This window comes from Eleutherodactylus coqui, chromosome 3, assembly GCF_035609145.1.
Source record: "Eleutherodactylus coqui strain aEleCoq1 chromosome 3, aEleCoq1.hap1, whole genome shotgun sequence".
NCBI classification, from domain to species: Eukaryota; Metazoa; Chordata; class Amphibia; order Anura; family Eleutherodactylidae; genus Eleutherodactylus; species Eleutherodactylus coqui.
In genome coordinates, this window is record NC_089839.1 from 45541525 (window position 1) to 45561772 (window position 20248).

The window sequence follows — 20248 nt, forward strand, 5'->3', positions numbered from 1 at the left end:
CCCACCCCCTCCCCTATTGATTTTAATGGGGTTTCAAAAAAGAAAAAAACGGAAAGGATTCCGTTTGCTTCCATTCTGTCAGTTTTGCATTTTTTGGGGGATGGAAAAAAAGCACAATGAAAAATGGAGAGTGTTACTACATCTGGAACTCTTGTCTACAGATCACTTGAGAGTTTTGGTCAGCGAGGCAAAGATTTACACCCCAATGAAATACCGTTCTGCGATAGCATGAAGAGGAAGCGACAGCTTGACTACGGAGATCAGGGATTTCCACAGCTCAGTGTGGTAAGGAATAGGAAAGACGAGGAAGAGATGGATGAAAGCAATGCTGATGCTCAGTTCTTTAGTTATTCTATATCCTGCAGTCTTTCTATAGTTTATCAGTCATATCCATTCAGTACAACTGCAGGAGGTCCTGATTGCAAATACTATATATGTAGCCATGCACCAATATGGGAGCTGGAGAAGTGTCGCTGTATGACTAGACAGATTTGGTCTGGGTGAGGCGATATATGCCATATTGGTAGCAGCTGGATTTTGGACAACCCTTCTAAAGGGGTCTTCCAGGGCTAGGATATGGATGACCTATTCTCAGGAACTATACTAGGCACAGCTGCTACAAATGAAGAGGTTGCAGCACTCACCTGATATCCTAGTCTCAGAAAGCTCCTTTATCTTTCATACTAGACCTATTTCTTCTTTGTAGGACATACAGTATGTATTCCCTTGTTACAAAAGTTCATGATAGAATTGCTACAATGCAGCTAATTAACATACGTTAAACAAGAACTTTACCTGCTGACGTATTTCTTCCAAATCTGTATTGTGCTATTCCTCTATTACTCCTGTAATGTATGCATGTATAGACAGTGTAACCCTGCATTGCAGCGGGCCAAGTCAGTACTGCAAGCACAGCTCCCATTGAATTCAATAGGGGCCCTGCCGGAAGTACCAACCCAGGACAGTGCAATACAGGCAATGCTATCTACTTCCAGCTCTAGATATCCCAAGTGGCAGACCCCTGCTGATTAACTAGTGATGGCCCATCCTGAAGATAGGTCATCAATAGTAAAAGTCCTAGACAGCCCTTATAGAAACTAGGCATTACTATTCGTCTTGTCACTAGGGTCTGATTTCAAATATATTACATGTCACTGGCAGGTTTTAGGGTTTGCTCCATTGTACGTATTTCACATTGTGTCTCTTTAGGGGGAGTTACCAGATAACAGTATACCTTCGATATTGTGGAAACGCATGAAAGCTCTCAAACCAGGAATATGCCCACTTGGTTCAGAAAAGAAATCCTTGAGTACAAGTGTTCTAACGGGTAAGGGGTAGATCTCTTCATTACATATCTGAAGATAGACGTTCTGTGTACCCCATTGTAATGTTTTCCAAGTCTGGACACATATATCTGGTATGTCTGTTCTTGTAGTGTTCCTGTCTGGACAGTAGACATATATCTAGTACTGGTATGCCCAACCCTGTAGTGTTCCTGTCTGGACAGTAGACAGATATCCAGTACTGGTATGCCAAACCCTATAGCGTTCCTGTCTGGACAGTAGACATATATCCAGTACTGGTATGCCCGGCCCTATAGTGTTCCTGTCTGAACAGTAGATATATATCCAGTACTGGTATGCCCGGCCCTATAGTGTTTCTGTCTGGACAGTAGACGTATATATCCAGTACTGGTATGCCCGGCCCTATGGTGTTCCTGTCTGGACAGTAGACATATATATCCAGTACTGGTATGCCCGGCCCTATAGTTTTCCTGTCTGGACAGTAGATATATATCCAGTACTGGTATGCCCAGCCCTATAGTGTTCCTGTCTGGACAGTAGATATATATCCAGTACTGGTATGCCCGGCCCTATAGTTTTCCTGTCTGGACAGTAGATATATATCCAGTACTGGTATGACCAGCCCTATAGTGTTCCTGTCTGGACAGTAGATATATATCCAGTATTGGTATGCCCGGCCCTATAGTGTTCCTGTCTGGACAGTAGACGTGTATATATATATCCAGTATTGGTATGCCCGGCCCTATAGTGTTCCTGTCTGGGCAGTAGACATATATCCAGTACTGGTATGCCCAGCCCTATAGTGTTCCTGTCTGTACAGTAGATATATATCCAGTACTGGTATCCCCGGCCCTATAGTGTTCCTGTCTGGATGGTAGACATATTTCCAGTACTGGTATGCCCAGCCTTACGTAGTGTTCCTGTCTGGACAGTAGATGTATATCCAGTACTGGTATGCCTGGCTCTATAGTGTTCCTGTCTGGACAGTAGATATATATCCAGCACTGGTATGCCCGGCCCTATAGTGTTCCTGTCTGGACAGTAGACGTGTATATATCCAGTATTGGTATGCCCGGCCCTATAGTGTTCCTGTCTGGATGGTAGACATATTTTCAGTGCTGGTATGCCCAGCCTTACGTAGTATTCCTGTCTGGACAGTAGACGTATATCCAGTACTGGTATGCCCGGCCCTATAGTGTTCCTGTCTGGACAGTAGGCGTATATATCCAGTACTGGTATGCCCGGCCCTATAGTGTTCCTCTCTGGACAGTAGATATATATCCAGTACTGGTATGCCCGGCCCTATAGTGTTCCTGTCTGGACAGTAGATATATATCCAGTACTGGTATGCCCGGCCCTATAGTGTTCCTGTCTGGATGGTACACATATTTCCAGTGCTGGTATGCCCAGCCTTACGTAGTGTTCCTGTCTGGACAGTAGATATATATCCAGTACTGGTATGCCCGGCCCTATAGTGTTCCTGTCTGGATGGTAGACGTGTATATATCCAGTACTAGTATGCCCGGCCCTATAGTGTTCCTGTCTGGACAGTAGATATATATCCAGTACTGGTATGCCCGGCCCTATAGTGTTCCTGTCTGGATGGTAGACGTGTATATATCCAGTACTAGTATGCCCAGCCCTATAGTGTTCCTGTCTGGACAGTAGATATATATCCAGTACTGGTATGCCCGGCCCTATAGTGTTCCTGTCTGGATGGTAGACGTGTATATATCCAGTACTAGTATGCCCGGCCCTATAGTGTTCCTGTCTGGACAGTAGATATATATCCAGTACTGGTATGCCCGGCCCTATAGTGTTCCTGTCTGGATGGTAGACATATTTCCAGTACTGGTATGCCCAGCCTTACGTAGTGTTCCTGTCTGGACAGTAGATGTATATCCAGTACTGGTATGCCTGGCTCTATAGTGTTCCTGTCTGGACAGTAGATATATATCCAGCACTGGTATGCCCGGCCCTATAGTGTTCCTGTCTGGACAGTAGACGTGTATATATCCAGTATTGGTATGCCCGGCCCTATAGTGTTCCTGTCTGGATGGTAGACATATTTTCAGTGCTGGTATGCCCAGCCTTACGTAGTATTCCTGTCTGGACAGTAGACGTATATCCAGTACTGGTATGCCCGGCCCTATAGTGTTCCTGTCTGGACAGTAGGCGTATATATCCAGTACTGGTATGCCCGGCCCTATAGTGTTCCTCTCTGGACAGTAGATATATATCCAGTACTGGTATGCCCGGCCCTATAGTGTTCCTGTCTGGACAGTAGATATATATCCAGTACTGGTATGCCCGGCCCTATAGTGTTCCTGTCTGGATGGTACACATATTTCCAGTGCTGGTATGCCCAGCCTTACGTAGTGTTCCTGTCTGGACAGTAGATATATATCCAGTACTGGTATGCCCGGCCCTATAGTGTTCCTGTCTGGATGGTAGACGTGTATATATCCAGTACTAGTATGCCCGGCCCTATAGTGTTCCTGTCTGGACAGTAGATATATATCCAGTACTGGTATGCCCGGCCCTATAGTGTTCCTGTCTGGATGGTAGACGTGTATATATCCAGTACTAGTATGCCCAGCCCTATAGTGTTCCTGTCTGGACAGTAGATATATATCCAGTACTGGTATGCCCGGCCCTATAGTGTTCCTGTCTGGATGGTAGACGTGTATATATCCAGTACTAGTATGCCCGGCCCTATAGTGTTCCTGTCTGGACAGTAGATATATATCCAGTACTGGTATGCCCGGCCCTATAGTGTTCCTGTCTGGACAGTAGATGTGTATATATCCAGTACTGGTATGCCCAGCCCTATAGTGTTCCTGTCTGGATGGTAGACGTATTTCCAGTACTGGTATGCCCAGCCTTACGTAGTGTTCCTGTCTGGACAGTAGACCTATATTCCTTGTATGCCTGTTTTGTTCCATGCCATGTTGGGCAGTAGACATAGTTTTTATGCCTCGTATTTGCAGCCCTATTTTGCTCCATGATTTATATAATCCAATATTAATTCTGCATTTTACTTCTATGATTGTAGATGAGTACATCTGTAATAGGCACAGGGGATTAAGCCCTCATATGACCCAGCAGTCACAGTCACAACAACAGTGTGCATCAAACTCAAGAGACGAAAGGAAAGCCACTTACCCAGGCGGGTTCTTCAGCTGTAATTACCATGAATATAACATGCCACAGTCCCAAAAAACTAAAGGTAAGTTCCTAATTCTTCATTTTCTCATTAGATTTAAGGAAAGTTTGTCACCTATATTCAGTATATGAAGCTAATCCTAACATATGTTGTGCCAATGACAGATCAAACTACCATTTCTATTTTTCCTCTGTGCTTTCAATTGTGAAAAATCCGACTTTCTGCTCTTCCCATGCGGAACACAAATCAATATCGATGTCTGATGACTAGTTCCACTGCCAAAATCTTCATCCCAGGCTAGACCGCTTCCACTGATGAGTGAAATCTTCAGCTCAGACTAGAGATACTGTAGATCTGCACCAATGCCATACTTCCGACCTTGAAGCATGCGTAATGACATCTGTTCATCTCTCTATAGTCTCAATGATGCCACATGCATGCGCTGAAGCTGAAAGTGCAGTGCTGACGCACTGAATCTCCTTTTCTGGTTGGAGTCGTCAATCTTAGGAGCTCCTTCAGACGACCATGTTGTTACAGCGTATTACACATGCGGGTTTTGTGCATTGTACCAATCTGCCATAGGGTCCCATGCTGCCAGTAACATATATTGTGCGAAATACGCATGCAATAAAGATTGCAGCATGTTCTATCTTGAGCATGCATATGCACCAGGATAGTGCATGGCAGTCGACGTCCCGCAGCAAGTAGGCAATGTCATTGTATACTTGCTGCGTTCCGTGCAACTGTCACATACGGTGAGGGGCGGCCACGCAAGTGTAGAGGGGGAAGAGAGCCCGGATGACTTTGACAGTGGAACCACCCATTGGACAGTTTGATGGTGATTTGCATATCGTGCAGGAAATGCTAAAAGTTTTATTTTTAGCGATTGTAGGCATGGAGAAAATTAAAAATAGTTATTTTCATCTTTCATTGGCACATCGTCTGTTAGGATTAGTTTCATATACTAATGACAGAACTCCTTCAAGTAAGTCTTCATTTTGGGTCGAATTTCCAGCAGTTTTCCTTCAGCACGATCACTCAGAAATAAGAATAATGCAAATATTTACTGGTAGATTCGGGTATTTGAGGCCCATTAGAGACATGATTGTGATGTCCTACTATCGGTAATTTTCATTGAATAGTAAACCATGCTATCATTAGTGCATTTGATAACAGCAGGGCCGGACAACATCCTAGTGTGTATAGGGGCAGCTCAACTTTCCCTCATCAGATGATTTGGGGGAAAAGAGGGATCGGAGATGCCGAATTTCAACACCTGATCCTTTTGTTCCTCAGCAGACAAGCCACTGCCAGAGCTGGTTATAGTTTAAAGGGGTTGTATCAGGATCACAAGTTTTGTTGATCAGTTGAGATCTCACCACCAAGACCCCCACCAATCCAGAGAACAGGGGTCCCGTCCTCCTTCTCACTGGGGGCTGACTACACTTCCAGCAGTGAAGAGGAGACTGAATGGTCCACTGGCTGTGCAAGCATACTAACACTCTATTCGCTTTCAACTGGACTGCGATGACAGCCTAGCGGCAGCAAGTTCTCAGTGGTGGGGGGAGAAGTGACCTTCGCAGTAAGAGACAGGGAGGAACACGGCACCCCCGTTCCTGAGATTGTTGGGGATCTCAGCTGTATGACCCTACCGATCAACAGGTTGTCCCCAATCCTGGGGAAAACTTGGGATCTTGGTGAATTATTCCCCAAACCCATGAACATTTAGAATCATAGAATGGTAGAGTTGGAAGGGATCTCCAGGGTCCAAATATTCCCATCTATGGGATAGCCAGTGGAACAACTGTCGAATGAGCAACAGTTGTCATAAGAAATGTACGGGAACCTTTATACGTCACCGTGACCAATTAACAATTAACGATTTCTCTACATGTCCCATTACAGCTCTGACCAACCGTCTCATCGGACCATCCTATGAGCCTTACCTGTTGCCAGAACTGACAAGATACGACTGTGAGGTCAACGTGCCAGTACTGGGCAACTCCAACCTCCTGCAAGGCAGCGATCTCCTCAGAGCACTGGACCAGACCACCTGAAGAGAGAGAGAGAGAGAGACAAACTATTCTTCAACTTGTAACTTCATATACGAAGCTTCAGTTTCTTAAATCTATTTTTCAAGTAGACAGTTTCTATCACTGATAAGAGTTTTACCGAATTTACTCACATATGGAACTTTGTTCACATTTACCAAATAGTGGCCTTATTGAAACGGCATCATACTAAAAGATAAGATATGCATATATGGTTTTACCTGCTGTATTTTTCTTTATTTTAATAACAAATTGTATAGTATAGACAGCGTTTTGCACACGCTCATACCCGTGTAAAATTAACTTATACTTTTTTTTAAAGTGGCCACGATTGATCTTATGGTGCATATATCTTGTTTATCATGCAGAGTTCATAGAGAAGATGGAATTTGTTACTATCACAAATAGGAAAATCTTACTCATACATTTCACAATGCCATGTATTGTTTTGGAGGTTTTTTTTTTTTAAAGGGTTAAAGCAAACCTGACATTCCCATAATAATTGTGACCAACGAAATCCCTCATTTTGTGGTTTTGAAGTCCCTGACACAACCCAAGGTCATTTGCATATCTCTGTTGTAGAATTGAGTACATCAAATGGTAGTCTAGATCTTAACCTAGGGAGACTAATACAAAAAGTAGTCTGGTTCTGCTTGTGTTCATACTGATGGTATGCTCAGGGACCAGTGATCTGTTATCTGTAAGGTACACAGACCATAAAATTAAAGGGGCATTAAAATTGGAACCAAATAAATTTCGAGACTTTTTGCCGATGTCTGAAAAATTCTATAAAATTGGCCTCCTGGACTTATCTGTAAGGGCTAATCCATAAGGGCATGGTCACCTTGCTTGGTCACCATTGTAGGCAGAGCAGCTTAAGCTCCAACCTTTTTCCAAACTTCCTGTATCAGACAGGAAGACTAAATAGAACACTTGGTTACATATGTTATCCTTGTTCCCTCTGATTATGATATTTGACAGGTCCACATTAAAGAGGTTGTCCAGTATGGCTAAAACATTTTTAATACACTACGAAATTCTCTTTAGTCAATAGAGGAGCTCGTTCTTTCAGGATCTTCATTGGTTGGCCAAAGTGGAGAGCAGTTATAAAGAGCCTTTCGTTCTGGAGGACCTGTGCTGTACTGGGTTGCACAAGGAACCCATTGATTTGAATGCACATCATGTAATGCTTTATTTTGCCAGTGGTGGAGCTGCAGGGAAATTGAACACCTATTGCCAGGTTCCATCACAAATGATCACTGGAGTGCCCAGAAAGGGGGCACTTTGTGATCAGCCTATTGTGCAATTCTAACAAGTAGGGATTGTCCAAAGTGGAGAACCCACTAAAGGAAGAGCAGACTATTGTGGTTCTTATTACTAGTATGTATTTGCTGTTTCCAATATAGTGCCCCTTTAAGAAAATCTGTTCCATTGCAGACCTTTAAATTTACTCTAGAGCAATAACACTAAATCATATATAGATGGATAACAGAATTTATATACACATGCATTTATACACACACACATGTACATATATACACATATATAATGCTACTGTGTGAGTATATAAAATTATATTACAGTATACACCTAACACATAGGAATATTGGGGGAGTTTTATCAAAACCAGTGCTGAGGAAAAAGTGGAGTGGCTACTTTTAGCAACCAATCAGATTCCAGCTTTCATTTTCCGGATGTTCCTGTAGGATGAAAGCTGCAACGCGATTGGCTGCTGTGGCCAATTTTGGTAGGTCTCCCCCATTCTTTGCAGCGAGACATAGTACACAACTAAAAACACATAAAGTGCCATAATCTGCACCTGTCGCATCATGAATCCAAGTTTCGAATTGTCCAGTCCCATTGCTGTATATGATTTACATTAACAATTACAGTTTGCCTGTTATTTCATTTTTTTATGTACTTTTTAGATGTTTTCCCACTGTTACTAATCTACCGGTCTACAGGGGGTTAATGATGAACTACAGGGGACATATAATGTTGCACAATTTACCGTAACTATCCTTTTTATGATCTGTATGTGTAGACAGTTTAACATATATTGCGTTTTAACCATTAACCCTTTAGGTAAAGGCTTCTTTTTATTGGTACAGTACTTTATTTTTTTTTGGTTTGTACATTTTATTTTTCTTTCTTGCTGAGATGTTTCAGATTTTTCGTAAATGTAGCAGCGGCGGCGGTGGTTATTGTACGGCTGATATATGAGGCATTATACAGTCTATCCAAAGCAATTTATTAAAGACATTAATCACACATGGTAATGGCAATCTTTCTGTTTACTCCTAAAGCGCGTCCTTCATTAGCAATACAAGGGCAGGCATTAGCTAGGCCAAAGCCATCAGACCACTAGAAGTAGTCGGTGAATAGTCAATCTATTGGTAGAATTGTTTAGCCTATGGAATGGCTGTCTACCTTTTGTTGTCGGTGATGGATTCACTATTACATGCAATACGGTGAATACTTTTTCAACTGCATTATGCTATCAATCTCTTTTTATTATATGAATATATCTACCTATATACAGTATATACACACGCGATTCAGGGTCTCAGAACTGCTTAAGACTTAACCGATGTCAGTTGATAGCTCTTCAAGTGCAAATAGTTGGGTCGTACGGCAATATTTAAGCAAGGGCATTGTATTCAGCATTTTTAGCAATACAGTTTAACGTCAATTTCGTGGATTATTGGTGGCTTATCATAATGGCCCTTGTCACATTCTCAGGAACCAGCCAGAACTTGGTGTTTCCAAGTCAATGTGCCGATGTATGAAGCAATAGTATGCCCGGTTCTTAATTTTGCATGTTCTCAATCAGGATTATGTTCGTCCTCAGGGGTATTTTACCGGGCTATAGACCTGAATGTTGCCTTATTCTAAGTTTTCACTGAAGCTTGTAAATAATAAAAAACGTGTTTCCTTAGAAGGGTTTTCCCACCACTTAAAATTGTTTCGCAACCACTTTGTACTTCCTGGTTGCTGCTGACCAGGACATGTGACTACGGCAGCCAATTACTGCTATAGAAGGTCACTGCTATGGCCAGTGATTGGCTGCAGTAGTTACATGTTCTGGTTAGCAACAACCGGGATGGACTGAGTGGTTGTGAAACAATTTCGAGTCAAGGAAAAACCCCTTTAAAGAGGTTAGCTACTTTTAGGGGAACCAGTAGAAATATGTGGGAATGATGAGTTTATGTTACTTTGCCATAGACATGTCCCATCATGATGGCCTTATTTTTCACGCCATGTGCCTCCCCAACTCGGATGGCTTCCTGTCCCCTCAAGGTGGTGCATCAATATCAACCTATGGAGGGGCATAGGCCCTACCGACACATACATAGTAACATAGTATGTTAGGCTGAAGGGAGACGACGTCCATCTAGTTCAGCCTGTTTCCACCACCTATCATCGTGCATCCTTCAATCAAACACTGTGCACTCATTCCCAATGTGCATGCATTTCCTTGGATCGTGTGCCCCAACATAAACTGCTATCTTATAGACATGGGTGCTCTCCAGAGGGGACAGAAAGCTGGCCAAGCAAAGACGTGTGGCTTGAAAACACCTTCAACTCTTGAAGAAATGATCGTTCATCTGACAGCTGATTTCTTACTCCCTCATAGATATATGTTCATGTGTTTAGGGAATCAAGCCACAGCCAGACTTCTCCGGCAACAGCTTATCTTTTGGGGAACATAAGGATCAAGCATTGAAATTCAACCTTATAACACTGGGGTTCTAGGTTCATTTCTGATCATGGACAACATCTGCATGTTTTGTTCTTCTTGCTCTTCTATTTCTCTGCAGTAAAGGAACAATCTTGGTGGCTCAGTTCTTATCACTGTTGTCTGCAATGGAGTTGTAGGTTCAAATCTGACCAAGGGTGATGGCTTTATTGAGTTTTTAAGGTTGAGGTTGCCCTTGATTAGGGTTGAACCTAGAATCCCACATTGAAAGGCAACAGTGCCAACCACTGAGCCACATTCATTGAAAAGGCGCCACCACTTGCTGAAAAAAGAATTTAAGCAGAAAAATTTTCATTATTAATAAAACTGGATCAGTCAAAAAAACGCTAGTCTGAAAATAGCCTTAGTAAGCAACATAAACCCATCATTCCCACATACTTTTTAAAGACCCTAAAACTGGCCAACCCCCTTAGTTTTAGATAATTGAACCCATAGATTGAGCTGTTACATGCAGTGGGTCCTTATTTTTTATTCTGTAGGCATTAATTCATCTGTTGAGAGGGAAACTGTTATTTTTAGTCGTGTTCTGTTAGATAGTGATGACACAGCACACTGTTTGTATTAGTAGTTGGCAAAAGTGGCCAATTTTGGATGCTTTGAATAACTATTACTGAGGCTCCCAGTGCCAGGGAGAGTTGCCTAATCAAGGATTTACTTAGGAAACATTCAAATCCAAGGCAGAACCAAGTTGCAGAAATCAATGAGTCTTTGATCATAATGTGATTCAGTACACTTTATGCATCTGAAACTCCTAAATGTTAATAATCTAAATAAGCCCTTGATCAAGTGACTTTCCCTGAGGCTAGACAAGATTTTTGGTATTGACGTTATGCAAGTTTGGCTGAAAGTGGGGACTGTGCTTCGGATTTGAGTTGTAGCGTCAGTAAGCTTGTTTACTTTCCATGTCATGCACTACTACCATGTTCCATGACACCGTAGAGCAGACCACCTGATCACTCTTAGCCAATAAGCTGAGAAGGATTAATTAATTAAAATATTGCCTCAGCCAGAAAAGAGACCTAAAAAAATCTCCTGATGATAAATTGACTTTTAAAGTGATAAAAACCTACATTTTGTCAACTGCAGTAAGGAAAATGACTTTTAGTGCATCTAAAATACAAAGAGAAGCAACTCCAGCTCCTGTGCAGAGCTATAAGTTTCCATGGTAACAGACAACAAATGCTTTGTAGTCTGATCCTGCAGTCATACCTCCATCAGATCCATAGCAATCAATCAGAACTCATTTTATAAGCTTCACTCAAAACTGTAACATGAATTCTGTTAGGGAGACAAGAACAGGAGTTCCTAATAGCGACCAATCAGGTTCCAGCTCTCATTTTTTTCTAAAATGAAAGAAGGAATCTGGTTCACTTCCCCTTTCTTCTACTGTAATTTCAACCTCCCCATATGTGTCTAATATAAGAGTATAGTAGAATCTGAATTAAAATTTACCCCCAAACATCCTTAGAAATTCTATGTCCGATACATCCCGATATTAAACATGCTGTTCCATATTATACATAATATGTAAATGAGCTCAGATTGCCTTATAAACAGATTATTGGTTAATAATATTCTTGCACTTTGATGTCTCAGTTGCTTTATATTGAGACTTTTGGTATTTTTTATTCTTTTGTGTACTACTGCTTTTTTTCGGTCAGCTGATGTGAACCTACTGGCCTACAAATGCATAGAAATATACGTTCTATCATACTGCATGGCACTCTTGGACGTGTAGTCTGTTAGAGAGATGCTGGTTACCTTCTACTGTCCCAGGTCATAATTTTACATCACTGTTTTGTTTAATTCACTAAACCATAAATTAGAAGAAGAGTACTATGGGGAACCGTCCTTGAGTCTCCATATTTTAAAGTGGGGCCACGTTCGCTTTCATTGCTTTCTCTTTTATGGTGGGGAGTAAACCAAAACAAGATCAGTAAAGACTCCTAGACACATTTGGCAAAACGCATCTGAAGCCACCGATTTCCACGGGTCTGAATGACTATCATACGTATAGGAGGGCCCTCTAACTCACCACCACCAGATGATGTCGCCAATAAGCCTTAGGGTCCTCTTAGATGAGCCAGTAATCGTTTGAACGAGCAGTTGACTACACCGATAGCTAGTTTGCTCTCGTGCAGTCTGTTTATACCAGCAGATACATCGTTGGCTCACTCAAACAAGAAATGAGAGTGACCGAACGATAAGTGAAAGAGCAACGCACAAATCTGCTGCAATTTTCTTGGCCGAATTAACAATGTATCCCAACAGTAACAATATATGTCAAGATCAGGGACAAATCCAACCTTCGGCGATTGTGGCGAACCCATAGTTTGTGAGCTCCACCTTACAGTTCTAACTTAACACGTGTATTATGTAGCATTTTTTGGGCAGTTGTGGAAACCTGACAACATTTTTTTGATTATTTTGTGTATCTTGACATTAAATCTACCTATATTTTTATTAAAGTTGTTTAATTAAAGTGGATGTAGAGTTTTTTTCTTTTGTACTATGTGCCTTCAGATTCTATCAGTAAGGGATGGCGATGAGATTGGGATCCTAGCAATATGTTTTTATGCACTACCTGGTCAAGAGGAAGTTGAAGGCTAATTTACTAACATAGTGCAAGGAGTAAGGTGGCAGGCAAGTGCTATTTTAATAGTATGCCGAGTCTGATTGACTGTTATGGGCTGCACTGCATTTTAGCTATTTACGCCTTTTTGATAAGTAATGCAACCCTCCAGGACTGGAGAAGCAAAGATGGCCACGCTACTTCTCTGTCTACCTGTTGCACATTATGCACTAAAAGTCTAGGACATTGACTGGCCAGCACGCCTCATGCGGGCAGCACTGGTTAATCAAAATAGGTGTAGTGTCTTAGACTAACAATGCATACTAATGGACACTGTGCATCAGCTAATTAGAGAAGCTGGTGCGGCCATCTTTGTTTGTCCAAGCCTGGAGGGTCGCTTTAAGCCTTTAAATCTTTACTCTCAGGCCAGGCTTCAAAGATCAGGTAACTATGTGTAGAATAAGCCCAGTGTTATTCACAGGACTTCCATATAGCATTCACTTTTATATATCCCCGTTAGCTCAGCATGGTGGAGACAGCTACTATTCTAAGGACAAAACAAATATTCAACCCAAATGAGAAAGTAAAACACTCAAAATAAAGAAAAATATATACGTAATGGATGCTTCAACAGATCTAGAGAATTTCGACAGGTACTGAATTATTTCAATTTGCGTCTATTCAGTCAAAATGAAATTTTATCCCAAAAACGCAACTTGAAGTTTTTGTTCCTGATGAATTGCTAAACAACAAGACTGAAAGGCCCCTCTACACATTCATGATAATGCACCGTGTTGGTTGATTTTCTAATATTTATGGGGGCGGCTGAACTTTCCCCTGAATTTCAACACCTGATCTTTCTGCTCCCTGAGAAATAAGCCACCACCAATGTTCGGCTAAGCCGACCGTTCATGTGTATTGGATCATTCATCCAACAATTGCTGGAAGGTGTATGGGCAGCTTTAGGTTCATGCTCATGGCTGTATTATGGAGACATGATATCCTTTAAGGAAGCTACGACATGGACCTATTCTCTGCCTGTTATAACAAACGATCAATAAATTGTACATTAGTATATGATTATTCAAGTAAACATCAAAGCAGCAATGAAGTTCAATGTATTACTTGTGCAAGTCTCCTATAAAGTCTGATCCAAAGACTGCCAATCAATCCAAGACAACCAAAGGAAAATGAAGGAAACGGCACATCCATATGAAATGACCTCTTAGGTTCAAGAAAACGTAAACATTGCAAGGGGTGAATAAGGAGATCGATGAACATGGGGGGAGGTACAGATGTAGAAAAGTTTAGTCCAACACTGATATTGTAACTTCCTACAACAAGTTCTCGTGTCTTAGAACAAAAGCCATTGAAAAGTCAAGAAAAAGTTTTGTACAACAATTTATTTAAAAGGATTTTCCAGGCAAAAACTATTGATGACGTCTCCTTGGCACAGGTCTTCAGTAGTTAAATTGCCAAGGATCCACCACTCGGGATCCCCGGCGATGAACTGATCACCCAGCCCACTGTCAGTGCAGCAGGGTTGGACTTCCATGGTCCGGAAGTGCCATAGCTGGCTTCACTTTTATTGTAATCAATGGGAGCTGAAGCAGCTACTACACTTTTGCATCCAACCCGATGTAGGTGGTGGAGGTGCCGAAGGTGTAATAGTTGGCTTCAGCGCTCGTTGATGGGAGCGAAGCCAACTATGGCACTTCCTTGCCCTTACTCTATGACGACATTAGGCCCTACTGCACTGCATTATGTTAAACTTTTCTCCTGAGTAAGCAAAAAGATACAATCAACTGGTGAGGCAGTTTTTGCTTGTTCAATGGCTGATCACCAGCATAGATAAATGAGCCGATGAATGAGCCTGATCATCATCGGCCTGTGTAGAAGGGTCTTCTGTGAGAACATCAAATGAGGTGTATTCCCATGTGGAGGAAAATGCGGTGACACAGAGTGCCGGAATACAGAACTGTGTGGACGTCATACAGGTTTTGTGCACACCGATTTGCAATGTGCAGGAGGCCTAAAAGTGTTGACAATGAGTCATGCACGGCCCGAAGTGTTCCCTGAAGTCGAATTTTAAGCTGAACATAAATGGGTTGATTTGCCTGGATATGGCAACCATTACCATATTTTTTGGACCTTTATAAATAACAGGACCAAAATAAATTTACCACACACACCAATAATTATTTTTGCTACAATTTCCCCAGATTTCTCTGTTAGGAACATACAAATAACTAGTCAACTCGTCTGGCCAGATCATGTATTATTATCTTTATATGTAATGTCCCATTTAAAGGATTTGCCCCACTTCTGCAGGAAGCAGATAGCTCCATACACTGCACAGTGGCCCAGGTTGGTATTGCAGGCTGAATCCTACTCTAACAGCACTGCAGAACAGCTAGATGAGTTACTGAACCCCAGTCCAATGATTAGCCGCATGTTCGTAAATATTAATGTCTCCGTAGCTCCGCGGTGTGCAGGAAACAGGTGCTATATACTGTAATATTTCAATTAGTCATCTTTTTTTTTATGATGTCTTGTATGTCCTGAAGCATATGATTTAATCTCTGTTGACACCTTTTTATATCTGAAGTGCTCTTGTTACTTTCTTTCCAGCAAAAGGATTGTTGTGACATTAAACCAAATGAATTCTGTGTAACGCTATGTACGCTGAATTATGTAGCTGAAATGCTAAGTGTCCTTAGCAGGTTTATGGGGCTATTGGTATAAAGCACTTGAAGGGTTAATCAAACTTGAATAATGTTGTTTTACCGTCTGTTTAGTTAAAGTATAGAGCGCATTGATATCCATAGCAGTTTACTAAGCTACATCAGGCAATCAGAGGACTGGTTTTGCGCCGGACCTGACGTCAGACTTCATGATTTCGTAAAACAACACTATCTGGCTGAATTTGATGCTATTTTCGCTGTATGGAAAGTGATTGATTCAGAAATGTATTTTGACACTGATACATTATTAAAAGTATACTGATCTTTCATTGTGAGTTGTGATTTTTTCATAGTCTTTGGTCAACGACTGCGGTGAGATGTTTATGCGTGTACAAACATAGATGTACCAGAAATAGGGAGCATAGCGCCTTTTCTGTCCATAGGCTATGCCTGGTAATGCAGCTTACTGCCAATTAAATGGAATACCATATAGTACATAGTCCTAGGACAGATGTAACACAAGTAGAAATAAGTATGGTCTCAGCCGCACAATGCAGAACACTTTAAAAAAGGGGCAACTGATGCATTGTCACCTGGAACCAGAATCCATTAATCCAATCTAGAACCATAGAAGGAAGACATGGCAACATTCAGGGGGCAAAATGTAAAAGTTTTTATTCCTCAAAGGACATAATATCAACAACGTGTCGACCAAAAAGTTTTTGTTAAGCGTACAGAAACATAAAAGTGTCTCATATATATAGTGACTCACGTTAATTAACCCTTTCCAATCCAGTCTGACGTCTGAATGCATTATGATTTAAGGCTGTACAGCTCCGATGTTGGAAGACGTCCGTCGGGGTTCTCTTACTGTATATTGCCAGCCTCTCTGCTGTCAGAGCTTATCCAACGTATCACCTCATGCAGTACTGGCTTTAGCCAGCATATAGGCCATTCTATAACGGCAGAAAAAGAGTAAGCCCCCTTATACAAATTGGATTGCAAAAGGGTTAACATCAGTCATATAGGCCCCTTCCGAGATAGAGAGCTGATACACTTACATAATCTCTGATCAGCCTTCATCACAATGTGCAAATCCATCATGGCGCCATCCATAACATTCAGCATCAAGGCAATGCAACTGCACGGGAACATAATCAGGGGAGACAAATTCTGGCTGAATATCCACTTAGTCACCACTCGTACATTCCAAGGGGGATGGAATAACATATATATACAATTTTTATCCACTATAAGATGCTGTTTTGGGATATCATCCAATAGGATTCACAGCTCCAAGGATTTTTCTTGATTTATGATGTTTTTGAATGATGTAGAAGGATAAACTGGTAAATTTTTAGGATTTTGCCATGTTTTTAGAATACAACTTTAAAAGTGATAGAAAACAGATAAAAATATTGTGTCAGTACGCAGCATATAAATCATATAATATTGACTCCCTAAGGGCATGGACCTATCTTTTATTTTCGTTTTTTTCCCACCATTTTCAAAAAACCATAACTCTTTTAGTTGTCCCCGACGTAGCTGCCTGAGGGCTTGTTTTCTGCAGAACGAGTTGTCTTTTTCAATGGTACTACTTAATGTGCCATATAATCTACTGAAAAACTTTCTAAGGGGAGCGAAATGAAAAAGTACTAAATTCCCGCATCTTTGGGAGGGTCTTTTTTACGGCGCACACTCTGCAGTAAATATGACAGATAACTTTATTCTATGGGTCAGTATGATTACGATGATGCCATATCTATATATTTTGGGTTGTTGTTGTTGTACTACTTTAACCCTTTGCCATCCAATTTTGGATGCAGGGTTGCCTAGCGCGCGCGCGGGGGGGTTCTCTTTCTGCCATTATACAATGCCGCCTTCTACTGGCTAGAGTCAGTCCTGCGGTATGGGACATGCTGGAGAGGCCCCCGACAACAAAGCGGCCAGTAATATACAGTAAGAATACCCTGCCGGATGTCTTCCGACATCGAAAGCTGTACAGCCTTCAATTAGAATGTCTTTAGACGTCAGACAGTGGATTGGAAAGGGTTAAAAAAGTAAAACAGCTTTGGAAAAATCTAAACTGATTTTCTGCCACCATCTTCTGACAGCCATAACTTTTTTATTTTTCTCTTGACAAAGTGGTTTGAGGGCTTGTTTTTGGCAGGCTCTCCTTCAGTTTTTATTAGTATACATTTGGAGTGCATACAACAATTTGATTGCATTTTTTTCTTGGAGTCAGGGTGGCCAAAACACATAATTCTGGTATTGTGTAATTTATTTTCCGACAACATCCACTGCGCGGGATAAATAATGCATTACTTTGATAGGTCAAACTTTTGTAGATGCAGCGATACCAAATATGTTTTTTTTGGTTTAGATTTTTTCATTATAAATATAGTAAAAGGGTTTTCTTAAAACCTTGTAATACCGGTAATTTTTCAAATAATTAATAAAACTATTTTAAAAATAATTTTTCCTTTTATTTTTTTTTAGACCCCATGGAGGACTTAAACTTGTGATCAAACTTTGAACTTTGATCGCTCCTGCAGTATACATTATACTGCAATTTGACAAGCAGTCCATCAGGCTTCCATGACAATTGAATGGCACGTGATGAGCTCATTGCTGGGGGCCCATTTGGGACTGGACCAAAACTGATTGGGGGATTTAAATGCCTCTGTCACATCTGATAGTAGCATTTACATGGTTAACAGCCGCGATCAGCATTAATGCTGATCATTATTGTTTCTGACGGGTGTCAGCTGGAACCCACATTGTATGGAGCGGGATCGGCTCCCTCTCCTCCTCCATACAAACCCCAAGCGCACAGGATTTAAATGTACACCCTATGTCATTAAGGGGTTAAAGTTAATACACAGCGCATAAAAACGTGTATATGCAAACAGATAAATATATAGCGACATTAACTGTAATTGTCAAAAGGCGATGTTTAGACCACGCAGGGTGTTTATCAAGCTTGATATACGGCGCTCGGTCCTGGGCTTTAATCGTGCAATCAAACAAGAGCAGGCTGGGTACTCGGCTGTCAGACAATGACGAGGACCCGGAGGACAAGGCTTCTGCGTTCGCTTATTCAGGCTACATAGAGCTCAATGAGTGCTATATACTAAAGAGAGAAAGCAGAAGTGTTACTTGCACTATGTGAGTGACCCGATCACGTGAAAATCGGGTTCCCTCTGTCACAGAAGAGCTGCAGGGTCCTAGCAGACCCTAATCAGCTCTGTTAGTGATTATTGTCACTCTAGGGGAATGTTTTCTCCTGTAACTGGGGCTCCTATGGATGCTCCAGTTACAGTGGAAAAGTATGAAGACAGAAAAAAACTGAAAAACAACGTGAATGACCCCCAGAGGTCTTATATGATGTCATGGGGGACTTAAGATGGTAAGAAAAAAAGTTACAAAAATAAGGGGAAAAAAATTACACAATTAAATAAAAATATGAAAATAAGAAAATGAACCACCGCCGACGCTAACTAAAACCATCGTCATATGCGCCCTTTAATCTAAAACGTCAAAAACAAAATAAGGATCCCATTCCCGTACTTTATTTTAACGAAAATATACTACCGTAGTTTTAAAAATAAACAACTATAAATTAAACTAAAAATGTTTTTTTTTAGCTTTTTACCCCCAATAACACTAAAAAACGAAGAAAAAAAACAAAGCCAGTGAAAAAGATATTAAAAACTAGCCCTATATGTCACGTATCGGTAAATCTTGTCACCTTCTATGTATAATGTAAGAATGATGATTAATATACATTTTAAAATCCCATGTCGTTTCTCCTACATACGATAGTAAACATATCTATCTCTCTATCTATTTATCTCATATCTATGTTTCTCTTTCATATCTATCTATCTCATATCTATCTATCTCATATCTATCTATCTATCTATCTATCTATCTATCTCCTATCTATATTTTTCTCTCATATCTATCATCTATATCTATCTATCTCTCTATCTCATATCTATCTATCTATCTATCTCATATCTATCTATCTCATATCTATCTATCTCTCTATCTCATATCTATCTATCTCTCTATCTATCTATCTATCTCCTATCTATCTCCTATCTATCTATCTCATATCTATCTATCTATCTATCTCCTATCTATATTTTTCTCTCATATCTATCATCTATATCTATCTATCTCTCTATCTCATATCTATCTATCTCATATCTATCTATCTATCTCATATCTATCTATCTCTCTATCTCATATCTATCTATCTATCTCCTATCTATCTCATATCTATCTATCTCATATCTATCTATCTGTCTATCTATCTCATATCTATCTATCTATCTATCTATCTATCTATCTATCTATCTATCTATCTATCTATCTATCTATCTCATATCAACCTATCTATCTCATATCTATCAATCTATCTATCTGTCTATCTATCTCATATCTATCTATCTATCTATCTATCTTCCTATCTATCATTTATTGAATCATCATTAACCAATAACAGCTTGTATATCATATACAGACACTTGTGATGTGAATGCGCTGAGGGTGACAGTTGGTTAAAGGATGAGGAGATGGACTTTGCTCCAGTTATTGCTGGAAATTAGCATACACGCCGTGTGCTTCATGGGGAATCGTTTAAGGGGAGACAATTCATTCTGTGTTTCCCATGCCAGTTCTAGCTCTGTGAATTTATAAGTAG

At 40.8% G+C, this 20248-nt stretch overlaps 1 protein-coding gene across 3 annotated transcripts in view; it reads left to right on the top strand.

Annotated features, from left to right (window-relative positions):
* EPAS1 (endothelial PAS domain protein 1) overlaps positions 1 to 15866 on the top strand; it is a 122747-nt gene extending 106881 nt beyond the window's left edge. For all 3 annotated transcript variants that reach the window (XM_066595549.1, XM_066595551.1, XM_066595550.1), the window contains exons 13-16: positions 162 to 285; positions 1210 to 1327; positions 4360 to 4533; positions 6376 to 15866. In XM_066595549.1, coding sequence (XP_066451646.1) covers positions 162 to 285; positions 1210 to 1327; positions 4360 to 4533; positions 6376 to 6527 — 568 coding nt within the window. In that variant the 3' untranslated portion in view covers positions 6528 to 15866. The remainder of the gene's footprint in view (positions 1 to 161; positions 286 to 1209; positions 1328 to 4359; positions 4534 to 6375) is intronic.
* The last annotated feature ends 4382 nt before the right edge of the window (positions 15867 to 20248 follow it).